At 41.6% G+C, this 16,807-nt stretch overlaps 1 protein-coding gene across 4 annotated transcripts in view; it reads right to left on the reverse strand.

Moving 5' to 3' along the window:
* The window catches only part of pip4k2aa (phosphatidylinositol-5-phosphate 4-kinase, type II, alpha a), a 244,273-nt gene that overhangs the window by 110,243 nt on the left and 117,223 nt on the right, over positions 1–16,807 (reverse strand). For all 4 annotated transcript variants that reach the window (XM_072575966.1, XM_072575968.1, XM_072575967.1 and 1 more), the window contains exon 2: positions 862–959. In XM_072575966.1, coding sequence (XP_072432067.1) covers positions 862–959 — 98 coding nt within the window. The remainder of the gene's footprint in view (positions 1–861; positions 960–16,807) is intronic.

Raw genomic sequence — 16,807 nt, forward strand, 5'->3', positions numbered from 1 at the left:
TAGATAGTACATAATGCTGAGTGTTGGTGGAGGAGGCAGTGATGTTTGTGGATGTGGAGGTGGTGCCAATCAAGCAGGCTGCTCTGTCTTGGATGGTGTTAAGCTTCTTGAGTGTTGTTGGTGGTGCACCCAACTATACAAGTGGTGAGTATTCCATTACATTCCTGACTTGTGCTTTGTAGATGATGGACAGGCTTTGGGGAGTCAGGAAATGAGTTATTTGCCACGATATTCCTAGCCTCTGACCTATTCTTATAGCCACTGTGTTCATATGGTGAGTCCAATTGAGCCTTTGGTCAACAGTAACCCTTAGGATGTTGATAGAGATAGATTCGGTGATCGTAACACCAAGAATGTCAAGGGGTAGTGGTTAGATTGTTTCTTATTGGAGATGGTCATTGCCTGATATTTGTGTGATGCGAATGCTACTTGCCACTTGTTAGCACAAGCCTGGATATTGCCCAGATCTTGTTGCATTTAAAGATAGACTACTTCAGTATTGGAGGAATCGTAAATGGGACTGAACATTGTGCAATTATTAGTGAATATCCCCATTTCTGATCATATGATGGAGGGAAGGTCATTGATAAATATGGTTGGGCCTAGGACACTACCCTGAAGAACACCTGGAGAGATGTCCTGCAGCTGAGATTACTGATCTTCAAAATCAGTGTAGTGTAAATTTGAAGGCACTTCCTCCTCTGAAAGAAAATTACCACATTATTTTGTACATGGGAGCACTGCTAAGCAAAGGCTGTAAGCAAAAATCTAAGGCAAATCACAGCATTTTTCAGTGCATTGATATAATTATTCTTCAACTTAATTAAAAGTTAATTAAAGAATGCTATACAGTAAACTTACTTATTGAACAGGTGGTTATCTACTTTTATCTTGCTGTAGGCTTTGAAGTCATCTGGCATCAACATAACTGGAATTTGGACATGACTTAACTCATTGATCTGCAAAACAAAATGAGAATTTGTTGTAGAAATATACCAATGATCTTATGATTAAGATTTCACCTATTATGTTCAGAGAAATTGTGATTTCTGTTCTGGAGATGGGTTACTGGACCTCTAATCTGCTAATAATATCCAACATTGACACCTACTTTAGACTTCCCTCTCTTCCCATGAGCATTCTGACTCCCTTCAACTTTTGTTCAGTGTTACCTATGATTATAAATCTCCCTTGCCTTCTAATCTTTCCAGTAGACAATAGGTGCAGGAGTAGTCCATTCAGCCCTTCGTGCCAGCAGCACCATTCATTATGATCATGGCTGATCATTCACAATCAATATCCTGTTCCTGCCTTATCCCCATAACCCTTGATTCCACTATCTTTACGAGTGCTATCCATTTCTTTCTTGAAAGTATCCAGAGACTTGGCCTCCACTGTCTTCTGCGGCAGAGCATTCCATATAGCTTTGGGTGAAGAAGTTTCTCAACTCGGTTCTAAATGGCCTACCCCTTATTTTTAAACTGTGTCCTCTGGTTCTGGTCTCACCCATCAGCGGAAACATGCTTCCTGCCTCCAGAGTGTCCAATCCTTTAATAATCTTATACGTCTCAATCAGATCCTCCCTCATCCTTCTAAAGTCCGGTGTATACAAGCCCAGTCGCTCCAATCTTTCAGCATATGATAGTCCCACCATTCCGGAAATTGACTTTGTGAACCTATGTTGCACTCCCTCAATAGCCAGAATATCCTTCCTCAAATTTGGAGACCAAAACTGCACACAATACTACAGGTGCGGTCTCACCAGGGCCCTGTACAACTGCAGAAGGACCTCTTTGCTCCTATACTCTATTCCTATTCTTATGAAGGCCAGTATGCCATGAGCTTTCTTCACTGCCTGCTGTACCTGCATGCTTGCTTTCATTCACTGATGTACAAGAACACCCAGATCTCTCTGTACTGCCCCTTTACCTAACCTGACTCCATTTAGATAGTAATCTGCCTTCCTGTACTTGCCACCAAAGTGGATAGCCACACATTTATTCACATTAAACTGCAGCTGCCATGCATCCGTCCATTCACCTAACCTGTCCAAATCACCCTGTATCTCATAACATCCTCCTCACATTTCAGCCTGCCACCCAGCTTTGTGTCATCAACAAATTTGCTAATATTACTTTTAATCTATATCATCTACATCATTAATGTATATTGTAAATAGCTGTGGTCCCAGCACTGAGCCTTGTGGTTCCCCAGTAGTCACCGCCTGCCATTCCAAAAGGGACCCATTCTTCACTACTCTTTGCTTCCTGTCAGCCAGCCAATTTTCAATCCAAGTCAGTATTTTGCCCCCAATACCCTGTGCCCTAATTTTGCTCACTAATCTCCTATGTGGGACTTTATCAAAGGCTTTCTGCAAGTCCAGTGGATGTACACTACATCCACTGGCTCTCCACTGTCTATCTTCATAGTTACATCCTCAAAAAAATTCCAGAAGATTAGTCAAGCACGATTTTCCCTTTGTAAATCCATGCTGACTCTGACATATCCTGTTACTGCTTTCCAAATGAGTTGTAATTTCATCTTTTATAATCGACTCCAGCATCTCCAGCATTGACGTCAGGCTAACCAGTCTATAATTCCCTGTTTTCTCTCTCCCTCCTTTCTTGAAACATGGGACAACATTATCCACCCTCCAATCCGCAGGAACGGATTATGAATCTATAGGACATTGGAAAATGATTTCCAATGCATCCACGATTTCTAGAGGCACCTCCTTAAGTACCCTGGGATGCAGACCATCAGGTTCCCTGACATTTCCTTCTGCTCCACACTCTAACCACTCTGAATTTAACGTAAAAGTGGCCTCACTTCCTCTTTGGATTTATTAGTAATTATCTTCTAATTTTTGTCCACTAGAAAGTATCCTCTTCACATTACCATTTTCATAATTTTAAAAGCCTTAAATCAGATCTCCTCTAAATTTTCTCTTATTTAAATAAAGTCCTTTTTTACATTTCTAGACAGCTGTACTCTTGCTGTTCTTGTATCATCTTTAAAAATGTTTTTTATCGCAGTCTCTGTGTCTCCATGCTTTTCTCATAGTAAGGAGACAACAATGTGCACCTAAGTGTGCCCTGACCAAAGTCCTATAAATAATGTCATTTCATTTTTAAAACCATTTTACCAGAGTGGCGAGGAGAGAAGAATTGGTGAAGAGAGGGCTGCTGGGAAGGGTGAATTTTTCCGCATTAAAAGGGACTGGCTGCGGGAGTCGGGCCTCCATTTGCCGAGAGGTGCGAGGGAGGAGCGAAGGACTTCGGGGAAGTCATATATTTGTGTGGTTGAGTTATGCGAAACACTACTCGGGTAGTGTCTCCCACCCATCCTCCTCCTCTAACCAAAAAAAGGTTCTATGCGCCAGATTGGTAAGGTAACGAGATTATTTTTTATTCCTTATTTTTTCAACATTCTCTTTGGGAACTTAGAATAGTGGGAATGGAGGTTAGGGCAGTTGAATGTTCCTCCTGCAGAATATGGGAGGTAAGGGTCATGACTAGTGTCCCTGCTGACTACATCAGCGGGAAGTGCACCCAACTCCAGCTCCTCGAAAACCACGTTAGGGAACTGGAGCTGGAGCTGGATGAACTTCGGATCATTCAGGAGGCAGACGGAGTTATTGAGAGGAGTTACAGGGAGGTAGTCACTCCTAAGGTACAAGAAAAAGGCAGATGGGTTACAGACAGGGGATGGAAAGGGAACCAGCAGGCAGTGCAGTGATCCCCTGTGGCCATTCCCCTCAACAATAAGTATACCATTTTGGATACTGCTGGGGGGGGGGGGGAGATGAGTTACCAGGGGAAAGCAGTGGGGCACAGGGCCCTGGCACAGAGTCTGTCCCTGCTGCTCTGAAGGGAAGGGGGAAGAGGAGCAGAGCAGTAGTTATTGGGGACTCCATAGTTAGGGGGACAGATAGGAGGTTCTGTGGGGACGAGAGAGACTCACGGTTGGTGTGTTGCCTCCCAGGTACCAGGGTTTGTGATGTCTCTGATCGTGTTTTGGGGATCCTTAAAGGGGAGGGGGAGCAGCCCCAAGTCGTGGTCCACATAGGCACCAACGACATAGGTAGGAAGAGAGATGGGGATTTAGGGCAGAAATTCAGGGAGCGAGGATGGAAGCTTAGAGCTAGGATGAACAGAGTTGTTATCTCTGGTTTGTTGCCCGTGCCATGTGCCAGTGAGGTGAGGAATAGGGAGAGAGAGAGGAGTTGAACACGTGGCTACAGGGATGGTGCAGGAGGGAGTGTTTTGGATTCTTGGATAATTGGGGCTCTTTCTGGGGAAGGTGGGACCTCTACAAACAGGATGGTCTTCACCTGAACCAGAGGGGTCCCATTATCCTGGCGGGGGGGGGGGGGGGGGGGGAATTCGCTAAGGCTATTGGGGTGGGTTTAAACTAATCCAGCAGGGGGGTGGGAACCAAAATTGTAGTTCAAGTATAGAAAAGGTTGAGAGTAGGGAGGTCCAAAATCAAGTTTCAGGGATGCAAGATGGCACCGGCAAGCGAGAAGTTGGTTTGAAGTGTATCTACTTCAACACCAGGAGCATCCGGAATAAGGTGGGTAAACTTGCAGCATGGGTTGGTACCTGGGACTTCAATGTTGTGGCCATTTTGGGGACATGGATAGAGCAAGGACAGGAATGGTTGTTGCAGGTTCCAGGATTTAGATGTTTCAGTAAGAACGGAGAAGATGGTAAAAGTGGGAGGGGGGGAATGTGGCATTATTGGTCAAGGACAGTATTACAATTGCAGAAAGGATGTTTGGGGACTCGTCAATTGAGGTAGCATGGACCGAGGTTAGAAACAGGAAAGGAGAGGTCATCCTGTATAGGCCTCTGAATAGTTCTAGAGATATAGAGGAAAGGATAGCAAAGATGATTCTCATTAGGAGTGAGAGAGACAGGGTAGTTGTCATGGGGACTTCAACTTTCCAAATATTGACTGGGAACACTATAGTATGAATACTATAGATGGGTCAGTTTTTGTCCAATGTGTGCAGGAGGGCTTCCTGACACAGTATGTAGACAGGCCAACAAGGGGTGAAGCCACTTTAGATTTGGTACTGGGTAATGAGCCCAGCCAGGTGTTAGACTTGGAAGTAGGTGAGCACTTTGGTGATAGCGATCACAATTTTGTTATGTGAACTTTAGTGATAGAAATGGATAGGTGTATACCACTGGGCAAGAGTTACAGCTGGGGGAAAGGTAATTATGATGCAATTAGGCAAGACTTAGGAAGCATAGGATGGGGAAGGAAACTGCAGGGGATAGGCACATTAGAAATGTAGAGCTTATTCAAGGAAAAGCTCCTGTGTGTCCTAGATAAGTATGTACCTGTCAGGCAGGGAGGAAGCTGTAGAGCGCGGGAGCCATGGTTTATGAAGGAAGTGGAATTTCTGGTCAAAAGGAAGAAGGCGGCTTATGTTAGAATGAGATGTGAAGGCTCAGCTAGGGCACTTGAGGGTTACAAGGTAGCCAGGAAAGACCTAAAAAGCGAGCTCAGAAGAGCCAGGAGGAGACATGAGAAGTTGTTGGCGGATAGGATCAGGGTAAACCCTAAGGCTTTCTATAGGTATTTAAGGAATAAAAGAATGACGAGAGTAAGATTAGGGCCAATCAAGGATAGTAGTGGGAAGTTGTGTGTGGAGTCAGAGGAGATAGGGGAAGCACTAAGTGAATATCTTTTGACAGTATTCACTCTAGAAAACAACAATGTTGTCGAGGAGAATACGGAGATACAGGCTACTAGACTAGGTGGGATTGAGGTTCACAAGGAAGAGGTAATAGAAACCCTTTAGAGTGTGAAAATAGAGAAGTTCCCCTGGGCCGGATGGGATTTATCCTAGGATCCTCTGGCAAGCCAGGAGGAGATTTCCGAGCCTTTGGCATTGATCTTTAAATTGCCATTGTCTAGAGGAACAGTGCCAGAAGACTGGAGGATAGAAAATGTGGTTCCCCTGTTCATGAAGGGAAGTAGAGACAACCCTGGTAATTATAGACCAGTGAGCCTTCCTTCAATTGTTGGTAAAGTGTTGGAAAAGGTTATAAGAAATAGGATTTATAATCATCTAGAAAATAATAATTTGAATAGGGATAGTCCGCATGGTTTTGTGAAGGGTAGGTCGTGCTTCACAAACCTTATTGAGTTCTTTGAGAAAGTGACCAAACAGGTTGATGAGAGTAAACTGGTTGATGTGGTGTATATGGATTTTAGCAAGGCGTTCGATAAGGTTCCCCACAGTAGGCTACTGTACAAAATGTGAAGGAATGGGATTGTGGGAGATATAGCAGTTTGGATCAGTAACTGGCTTGCTGAAAGAAGACAGAGGTTGATGAGAAATGTTCATCCCAGAGTCCAGTTACTAGTGGTATACTGCAAGGGTTGGTGTTGGGTCCACTGCTGTTCGTCATTTTTATAAATGACCTGGATGAGGGTGTAGAAGGGTGGGTTAGTAAGTTTGCAGACGATACTAAGGTCGGTGGAGTTGTGGATAGTGACGAAGGATGTTGTAGGTTACATAGAGACATAGATAAGCTGCAGAGCTGGACTGAGAGGTGGCAAATGGAGTTTAATGTGGACGAGTGTGAGGTGATTCAGTTTCGTCGGAGTAACCAGAATGCAAAGTACTGGTCTAATGGTAAGATTCTTGGTAGTGTAGATGAGCAGAGAGATCTCGGTGTCCAGGTACACAGATCCTTGAAAGTTGCCATACAGGTTGACAGAGTGGTTAAGAAGGCATACAGTGTTTTAGCTTTTATTAATAGAAGGATCGAGTTCCGGAACCATGAGGTTATGCTGCAGCTGTACAAAACTCTGGTGCAGCCGCACTTGGAGTATTGTGTACAGTTGTGGTCATCACATAAGAAGGATGTGGAAGCTTTGGAAAGGGTGCAGAGGAGATTTACTAGGATATTGCCTGGTATGGAAGGAAGGTCTTACGAGGAAAGGCTAAGGGACTTGAGGCTGTTTTCATTGGAGAGAAGAAGGTTGAGAGGTGACTGAAAAGAGACATATAAGAGGGTTAGATAGGGTGGACAGGGAGAGCCTTTTTCCAAGTATGGTGACGGCGAGCACAAGGGGACATAGTTTTAAATTGAGGGGTGATAGATATAGGACAGATGTCAAAAGGTAGTTTCTTTACTCAGAGAGTAGAGAGAGTATGGAATACTTTGTCTGCAACAGTAGTAGATTCACCAACTTTATGTACATTTAAGTCTTCATTGGACAAGCATATGGACGTACATGGAATAGTGTAGGTTAGATGGGCTTCAGATTGGTATGTGTTGCTGGAAAAGCACAGCAGGTCAGGCAGCATCCAAAGCATGGATTCCTGAAGAAGGGCTCATGCCCGAAACGTCGATTCTCCTGCTTCTTGGATGCTGCCTGACCTGCTACGCTTTTCCAGCAACACATTTTCAGCTCTGATCGCCAGTATCTGCAGTCCTCACTTTCTCCTTCAGATGGGTATGACAGGTCAGTGAGCATCGAGGGCCAAAGGGCCCTCTATATTCTATGTTCTATATTCTAATTTCACCAGCCTCCACCATGTTCTCTGGCAGCTCATTCCATACATGTACCACTCTTTGCATGAGTAAGATGCCCCTTAGGTCCCTTTTAAATTTTTCCCCTCTCACTTTAAACCTACGCCCTCTAGTTCTGGATCCCCCCCAAACCAGGGAAAAAGACCTTGTCTATTTACCGTATTCATGCCCCTCATGATTTTATAAACCTCTATAAGGTCACCCCTCAGCCTCCAATGTTCCAGGGAAAACAGCCCCAGCCTGTTCAGCCTCTCCCTTTAGCTCAAACCCTCCACCCTGGCAACATCCTTGTAAACCTTTTCTGAACGCTTTCAAGTTTCACATCACCCTTTCTATAGAAGGGAGACCAGAATTGCACACAATATTCCAAAAGTGGCCTAACCAATGTCCTGTGCAGCCGCAACATGACCTCCCAACTCTTATACTCAATGCTCTGACCAATAAGGGAAAGCATGCCAAACGCCTTCTTCACTAAGTTATCTACCAGAGACTCCACTTTCAAGGAACAATTGTTAGAACACGGGGTAATCCTCTCTGCTAATTTAAACCAGACACACAGAAAAGCCCACCTCATGCCATAATCTGTGAAATTTTGAGTGGCAAAGAACTATCCCAATTATCACTACTCAAAGAAAAAGTTAACAATTTTATTCTTTCAGCCCAAAAGAGGACATTAGACAATAACTATTTACAACTCCTTTCTCTTAAACCTAGCTTTTACATCCCGCTCTACAAAACTAGTTCAATAAAAACCCTGATTAAGATTTACGAAAAAAGTGTCACGTTTCAAAACCAGCGGGCTGGGTCGATTCTCCTTTGTAGATTTTCCTCAGTGGATTTTCCTGGATAGTCTTTTCTTCGGTCTTCTGCTGCATAAATTTCTTATTGACAGGTACTTTTCAGAGAGCTATTCTGCTAGCAGTCTGTTAGTGCTTGGTTGCTTTTTGCCATTCTAGCTAACCTGATTTTATATCCTTCCAAACATCGGACTGTCTCATTAGTTTGATGTCATACAAAAGAGTAAAACTCAAATTCGATTGGATTCTGGTATCTTGGGGCATAATTTAAACTGATTGGCCAAATTTGAATTTGTTGCATAACATAGCAACACAGCTCCAGCTATTTGTTTTCACAACCAAATGTTACATTTTAAAATTTTTCAGCACACTCAGCCTCTCTCAGTCCTTCCACTCTCTCTTAAAAAGGTACAGTACATACCGACACATTCATAACGCTATGAATCTGCACTCCAAGGTCTCGTTGTTCAGCAAGACTCCCCAGGACCTTCCCATTAAGTGTATAAGTCCTGCCCTGATTTGCCTTTCTAAAATGCAGCTCCTCGCATTTATCTAAATTAAATTCCATCTGCCACTCCTTGGCCCACTAGCCCATCTGAACAAGATCCTGTTGTCCTCTCACCTAACCTTCTTCATTGTCTACTGCACCTCCAATTTTGGTGTCATCTGCAAACTTACCAACCATACATCCTATGTTCACATCCAAATTGTTTACATAAATGATGAAAAGCAGTGGACCCAGCACCTATCCTTGTGTCATGGGACTCCAGTCTGAAAAGCATCCCAATACCACCACCCTCTATCTTCAACCTTCGAGCCAGTTCTGTATCCAAATGGGAAGTTCTCCCTGCATTCCACGTGATCTAACCTTGCTAACCAGTCAACCATGAGGAACCTTGTTGTATGGCTTACTGAAATTCACATAGATCACGAGCACTGCTCTGCCCTAATCAATCCTCTTCAGTACTTCTTCAAAAAACTCAATCAACTTAGTGAGACGTGATTTCCCACACACAAAGCCATACTGACTATTCCTAATCAGTACTTGCCTATCCAAATATGTGTAAATTGTGTCTCTCAGGATTCCCTCCAACAACTTGCTCTTCACCAATGTCAGGTGAACCGGTCTATAGTTCACTAGATTTTCTTCACCATCTTTAGAATGGAATAAAACAGAATAGAATATAATAGAATCCCTACAGTGTGAAAACAGGACTTTGGCCCAAAAGGTCCATGCTGACCCTCCAAAGAGAAACTATTCTACATTTACCCCTTACTAAGGCACCTAACCTACACATCCCTGAACACAATGGACAGTTTCACATGGCCAAATCATTTAACCTGCACATCATTGGACTGTGGGTGGAAACTGGAGTACCCGGAGGAAACCCACGCAAGCATAGGAAGAATGTGGAAACTCCAGACAGTCGCCAGAGGCTGGAATCGAACCTGGGTTCTGGACGCTGTGAGCCACCGTGCCACCCTTTCTTAAATAGCGGCACCTCGTTAGCCAACCTCCAGTCTTCCGGCACCTCACCTGTGACAATCGATGATCCAAATATCTCAGCAAGGGGTCCAGCAATCACTTCCCTAGCTTCCCACAAAGTTCTAGGACACCTGATCAGGTCCTGGGGATTTACCAATTTTATGTGTTTCAAGACATCCAGTACCACCTCCTCTGTAATATGGACATTTTTCAAGATGTTACCATCCATTTCCCCATATTCTATATCTTCTAAATCATTCTCCACAGTAAACACTGATGCAAAGTATTTGTTTAGTATCTCTCCCATCTCCTGCAGTTCCACACAAAGGCCGCCTTGCTGATCTTTGAGGGGTCCTATTCTCTCCCTAGCTACACTTCTGTCCTTAACATATTCATAAAGTCCCTTTGGATTCTCTTTAACCCTATCTGCCAAAGTTATTCAAGTCCCCCTTTTGCCCTCCTAATTTTTCTCTTAAGTATATTCCTACTGCCTTTTTACTCCAAGGATTCACTTGATCCCTGCTGTCTATACCTGACATATGTTTTCTTCTTTTCCTTGACCAAAACCTCAATTTCTTTAGTCATTCAGCATTCCCTACATCTACCAGCCTTTCCTTTCACCCTAACAGGAACATACTGTTTCTGAACTCTCGTTATCTCATTTTTGAAGACTTCCTATTTTCCAGCCGTCCCTTTACCTGCGAACATCTGCCCCCAAACAGCTTTTGAAAGTTCTTGCCTAATACCATCAAAATTGGCCTTCTTCCAATTTAGAACTTCAACCTTTAGATCTGGTCTATCCTTTTCCATCATTATTTTAAAACTAATAGAATTATGGTCGCTGGCCCCAAAATACTCGCCCACTGACACCTTAGTCACTTGCCCTGTCTTTTTCCCCAAAAGTTTTGCACCTTCTCTAGTAGGTACATCCACATACTGAATCAGAAGATTTTCTTGTACACTCTTAATGAATTCCTCTCCATTTAATCCCTAAACACTATGGCAGTCCCAGTCTATGTTTGGAAAGTTAAAATCTCCTACCATAACCATCTTATTATTCTTACAGATAATGGAGATCTTCTTACAAATTTGTTTCTCAATTTCCCACTGACTATTGGGGGGGTCTACAATACAATCCTAATAAGGTTTTGTTATTTCGCAGTTCCACCCAAATAACTCCCTGGATGTATTCCCAGGAATATCCTCTTTCAGTGCAGCCATAATGAGCTGCCAGAGGAAGTGGTGGAGGCTGGTACAATTGCAGCATTTAAAAGGCATTTGGATGGGTATATGAGTATTAAGGGTTTAGAGGGATATGGGCCAAGTGCTGGTATATGGGACTACATGAGGTTGGGATGTCTGGTTGGCATAGACAAGTTGGATCCACCTGTTTCTGTGCTGTTCATCTCTATGACTATTACTCTATAATATTATCCCTTGTCAAAATGCCTCTCCCCCTCCACTCTTGCCTCCTTTCTATCATTCCTGTAGCATTTATATTCTGGAACATTAAGCTGCCAGTCCTGTCCATCCCTAAGCCACATTTCTGTAAATGCTCTGATATCCTAGTCCCATGTTCCTAACCATGCCCTGAGTTCATCTGCCTTCTCTATTAGGCCTCTTGCATGGAAAAAAAATGCAGTTTAATTTACCTCGTTCTCTGCTTTGTCCCTGCCTGCCCTGACTATTTCACTTGCCCCTTTTCCCAACTGTACCAGTCTCAGACTGATCTCTTTCCTCACTATCTCCCTGGGTCCCACCCCCTCTCCTTACTAGTTTAAATAATCCCAAACATCTCTAGCAAATTTCCCTGACAGCATATTAGTCCCCTTCCAATTTAGTTCTTCTTCTACCCCAGAAGAGATGCCTATGATCCAAAAATGTGAATCCTTCTCCCCTGCACCAGCTCCTCAGTCAAAAAAAAAGAAATTGCTGGAAAAGCTCAGCAGGTCAGGCAGCATCTCTAGAGAGAAATCAGAGTTAACATTTTGGATCAGTGACATCGGTTCTGAGGAAAGGTCACTCAACCCAAAATGCTTTTTCAACTAAAATACAAGTCTTCAGTTTCTCTTTAAGGCATGGATGAAATAGTGCATTTCTCAAATTGTGTTTATTTACTGTATTTTAAGAGTGTTCTAATCACTCAGTACAATGTGGCAAAGCACACTATGAAATCTTAATATGTCTTCCGTTAACTTATTGCCTGCTGTTCTGTTGATAAGATGTGTCAATCTATCATTTTAAATTACTTTGCCACACTGTCATGACATTAAAGGCAATATTCATGATTGTTTACAGCCTCCATAATCCAAGTCACTGCATACTTAATTACACTTTCTTTACCCAATTTTTGATTCAATGTTACAGTTTCCTTACATAACCACTTTGCACTTCAAAAGAAGTGATTCTTTTTTTAAGGATAATGCTTCATAGGAAATTCTCTTTGAATTTTTTGAGGCCACAAGTAACTTTTCTCCCTCTGTATACATCTTATTCATGCTCTCAATGTAGACAACACAGAAAAATCAATACTAAATTCAAACTGATTAAGTAATGCAAAGACATCAAACAATTATCCATTTCTCTTTCTGGATCAGAAAGTATAGCTAAAATCTTGGTGTAGTCGTGGACTGTCAACTGGTACAGGGTTTTCATATTTAAATAGGGAAGAAGTAAAAACAGTAAGATAGCAATTTGTTAAAATAATTAGAAACAGATTAGAATTCCACTACTTTAATGTACAAAACAAATCGATTACACAGACAAGAAAATTTCAAGCATTTTGCCAAATAGCAGAGACAAAACAATTCCACTGCATACACTCATCATGTTGTAAAGAGAAATGAGAAATGGTTCAACAATTTGTCATTCACCATTTTAAAACACTTCAATGCACCACTTATGTGCAATATGACTTTGGTAAAAATTGAAACTTTTTGTCTTTCTGCTCAAAATAAATCAAGTTGGCTAAAGATGATGTTCCTTTTGCTGAAATCATTTAGTATTATCCTTTTCCAAGACCATTTTTGTTTTCAGACGTCACAGTCAATAGGTACTTTGTTATTTATCTAATTGCCTTAAAAACAATATTGATCTACCATCAGTGAAAAAACCTCTACTTGCCTAAAACAACCTGCAATAATAAAATCCCTAATAACAAATAAAAACTACAGGAATAGATATGGAGGCACAGATGAATAATTTAGGCTGGATGACCAAAAAGCTGCAGGAAAAGATAAATGCTGAAAGACATTTAAAAAATAACTGACAACCCTGAGGCAGATCCAGACATTTGAAATAACTCTTTGAGCTTTTACAGGATAGTGCATAAAATTATTGTGTTTGGGCTGAGAACTTAGACTTAAGAAGGTTGCCCAAGAGAAAGGATGGAATGGCAGGGAGGGGAGAAAATGTGATAGATTTTAATTTTAATAGAATGCAGAAACAATGTAGGTCAACATACGCAAGAACATTAGTATGAGCAAGACTTAACGCCAATAGGGTTTAAATGAGCTTTTGTGGGGGGTGGAGGGGTGGGGAGAGTCGGAAGAGTCTGGTGAAGACGACAGAGAAATTTTATCATTTGGATGAGAACATAGACAAGCATCTCAATGCCAAAGGAGCTGAGAAAAGACAGGTAATGATGCTAAGAGAAATCAGGTCGGTTTGGCGCAGATGTGTTAAATTCAATGCACAGATTGGAGTTCAGTAAGGTTTTACACAGTCTGGTTCAGCTTCAGTGGTTGAGATGAAGGATTGGAATGGCAAGGAAGGAATGGGGTTTGTAAAAGGAAACTACATCTTTGATCTGCCTGATGTGACACCAACTGCCGATCAATAATTAGCACTCTGCTCTTGCTCTGACAATAGGATAACATGCAAGTGGATTTAATCAAAATGTCACAAGAAAAGTCCAGTGTTAATCCTAACTGTCCGAAAAGGATTTAGAGCACCATCACAAATTAATCCTGCTACTGTTGCAGACAGAACTTCAAAGACTGCAAATTAAGGGTTAATGCTCCCTTGGCTTCATCATTACAAGTTTTAGAAGCTTTAAAGGTATAGCATGTAATTGTAGAACAAAGAAGGAACAAAATAAAGAGATGAGTAGAACACAATCTTAAATAAATGAGGGTTCAGAAACATTGAAGAATTAGTCAGACAGGAAAAAAGGAATTAACTCAAAAGGATGTGAGTACTGACATGCTGAACTATTCCAGGAAGTGCATAAACTGGGGGGGGGGGGGGGCTTGGAGATTTTGGTTATGCCTAGGTGAGATAGTTTTAATTATTGAAACAACAAAGCTAAAAATAAGTCTGTAGAAATATGAAGAAATCAAGTGTTTCAAGTTCTGCAGGGAACAGATGTTGCTGTCTGAATGAAATGTTGGAAATAATATGGTACAGCCAAAATGACAAGATAGGAATTCAGCTCAGTGGTCACCGTGGTGAGATTTCACATTCTGATCAATTGCTAGGCATGAAAAGTAAATATAAAATAACACCTATGAATCTGCCCAATACACCTAGAGGAAGAAATAAGGTGGCACATAATCTGCACGGAATAAATACATCAAATCAGCATTAAACACAAGTTAACCATATTGCAAAACATACTGAAATGGTGTAGGAGATGGAGCGATGATTCTGGGACAAATAAAAAAAAAACAAATCTTAATACTCATAACCATCCAGTTCTATCATCTACTTACTTCAAAGTGATGAATCCTATATTCCTGACAGCTCTTTCAGCCCTTAAAACTTCATAGTACAGAAATCTAATGTCAGAGTTTCACATTTTAATACTGAGTTTAGCATCTCACTAAACTAATATTACATAGCAATAAACAGCACAACATAATCTTGAAATTCCAAGACCTTCAGCCTATTGCGCGCACACACACACACACAATCATAAATGTGGGCATGTGGACAAACAACTTATTCTTTTATCCATTCACAGGATGTGGGCTTTGCTGGCGGGGTCAGTTTTTATTTCCCATCCCTAATTCCATTAAGAAAGTGTTGATGAGTTGTCTTCTGGAACTGCAGCAGTCTATTAGATGGAGGTAGATTCACAGTGATAGGGAAGAATTTCTGGTATTTTGACTCGAAGGCAGTGAAGGATTGGCGATATGCCCCCAAGTCAGAATGGTGTGTGGTACTTGGTGATGTCCCCATGTATCTGCTTCCCATGTCCTTCTAAATGTTAATGCTTGTTGCCAAGGAGCACTGGTGAATTTCTGTCATGTATCTCGTAGATGGGACATAGTGCTGCTACTGAATGTCAAAGGTGGAGGGAGTGGATGTTTGTGGCTGTGGTGCCCAATTGGCTGCTTTGTCCTGTCTTGACTATTGTTGAACTGCGCTCATCCAGATAAGTGGAGAGACCTGACTTGTGCCTTGTAGATGCAGGATAGACCTTAGGCAGTCAGGAGGTGAATTACTCACCAGAATTCCTAGTCTATTTGGATTCCAGGATAATGCAGGAATTGTGCACAGTTATAGCAGAAGAGAGCAGGAGTCAACAATATTTTTTGTGGCCAAACCAGAAACAGTTATATTTGACTTCACTAGTTATCCACCTTCAAACCTATGAACCAAGGTTCAAAATGCATGGATGAATGCTGGGTGAATCACCAAAAAGCACAGGAGAATTCACTCATGGGTATGATCAAAGAAAAGAGAGCGGAAGGAGATGCAGAGGGTGAGGGTGAGGGTGAGGGAAAGTAGGCAATGAGAAGGATCATTGGAGGGTAAGGACAAGAGAGGAGAAAGCTGCAAAAAGGATGGAGAGAGGAGAAGATGGTGTGGAAGGCAGCAAAGAGGGAATAGTTTTTAAAATGTCAAATAAAATCAGCTGATCAGAAGCCAGGAAAACAAAATCACTGAAAGAATGAATTATTTACAAATGAATATGGAGCCCTACTTTAAAAGTTGAATAATTTCAGAAGCTATTTGGGGAAAACACGTTGTGGCCATTGATGTAATAAACACTGCGTCAATCTGGAGTTTAAGCCTAATATTGAGATCTGAGATGCAATAAAGGGGAAGGAACTGCCTGGTTAATACGTTTTGTAAAAGTGGTGAAAATGCATTAGCTATTACCTCACCAGTGTGTGGAAGATGTGTTTAGGATAATGGTATTTCCTTGGGTAGCAGTGTCATGTCAGTTATGCTGAATAAATTTAAGTTGTGTCAACTGATATGGTGATGTTCAGGAAATTAATACTTTCAATGCAATGTTGTGGTTTTTAAGTTTAATGGAAGATTGACAATTATTGAAGATATTGATGAATTTTTGAATTCTGCTCCTATGTGAATCCAAATTTTGCATATGTCAACACAAACACAAAAGGTATTGTTACTACAAGACCTTCTGGCCTAATAAGTTAATGAGAATAAAAAGGATACCCTTGAAAACCAATAAGTTGCTTCCAAATAAATCACAAAAAGAGTACCCCAGCCAAAAAAAATCCTACTGTGCATCTTGGGTTTAAGGAACTGAAGATAAGGCTATAGTGAGGGAATGGCAAGGGTGTGATAGATTGGACAGAAGGAAGATGTGGGGATGAGTGATGCAAGGACTAAATAAAATCTAAGAAATAAAAATGAGAAATAAGAATGAGAATTTTATGAATGAGATGCTGCTTACCTTGGAGATTCTGTAGGACAGGAAGCACAGGGATGATGGGTTAATAGGAGTTGGTAAAATCAGCAATATTATGGACGGTAGAATATTCAAGGCTGGTCAAGATTTATTGAATTAAGGTTTTTAAAAACTTCTTTCATGGGATGTCAGCATCATTAGTAAGGCCAACACTTGGTGCACATACTTCATTTCCCTCGAGGGTCAACAGTCAACCAAACTTCAATAACAGATGGGCTGTGAAATTGCAAGATGTCCTGAAGTTGAAATAACTGGTCTTAAATGATTACACAGAGAATTGGTCATCAGCTCATCT

This window comes from Chiloscyllium punctatum, chromosome 8 (assembly GCF_047496795.1).
Source record: "Chiloscyllium punctatum isolate Juve2018m chromosome 8, sChiPun1.3, whole genome shotgun sequence".
Taxonomy (NCBI): Eukaryota; Metazoa; Chordata; class Chondrichthyes; order Orectolobiformes; family Hemiscylliidae; genus Chiloscyllium; species Chiloscyllium punctatum.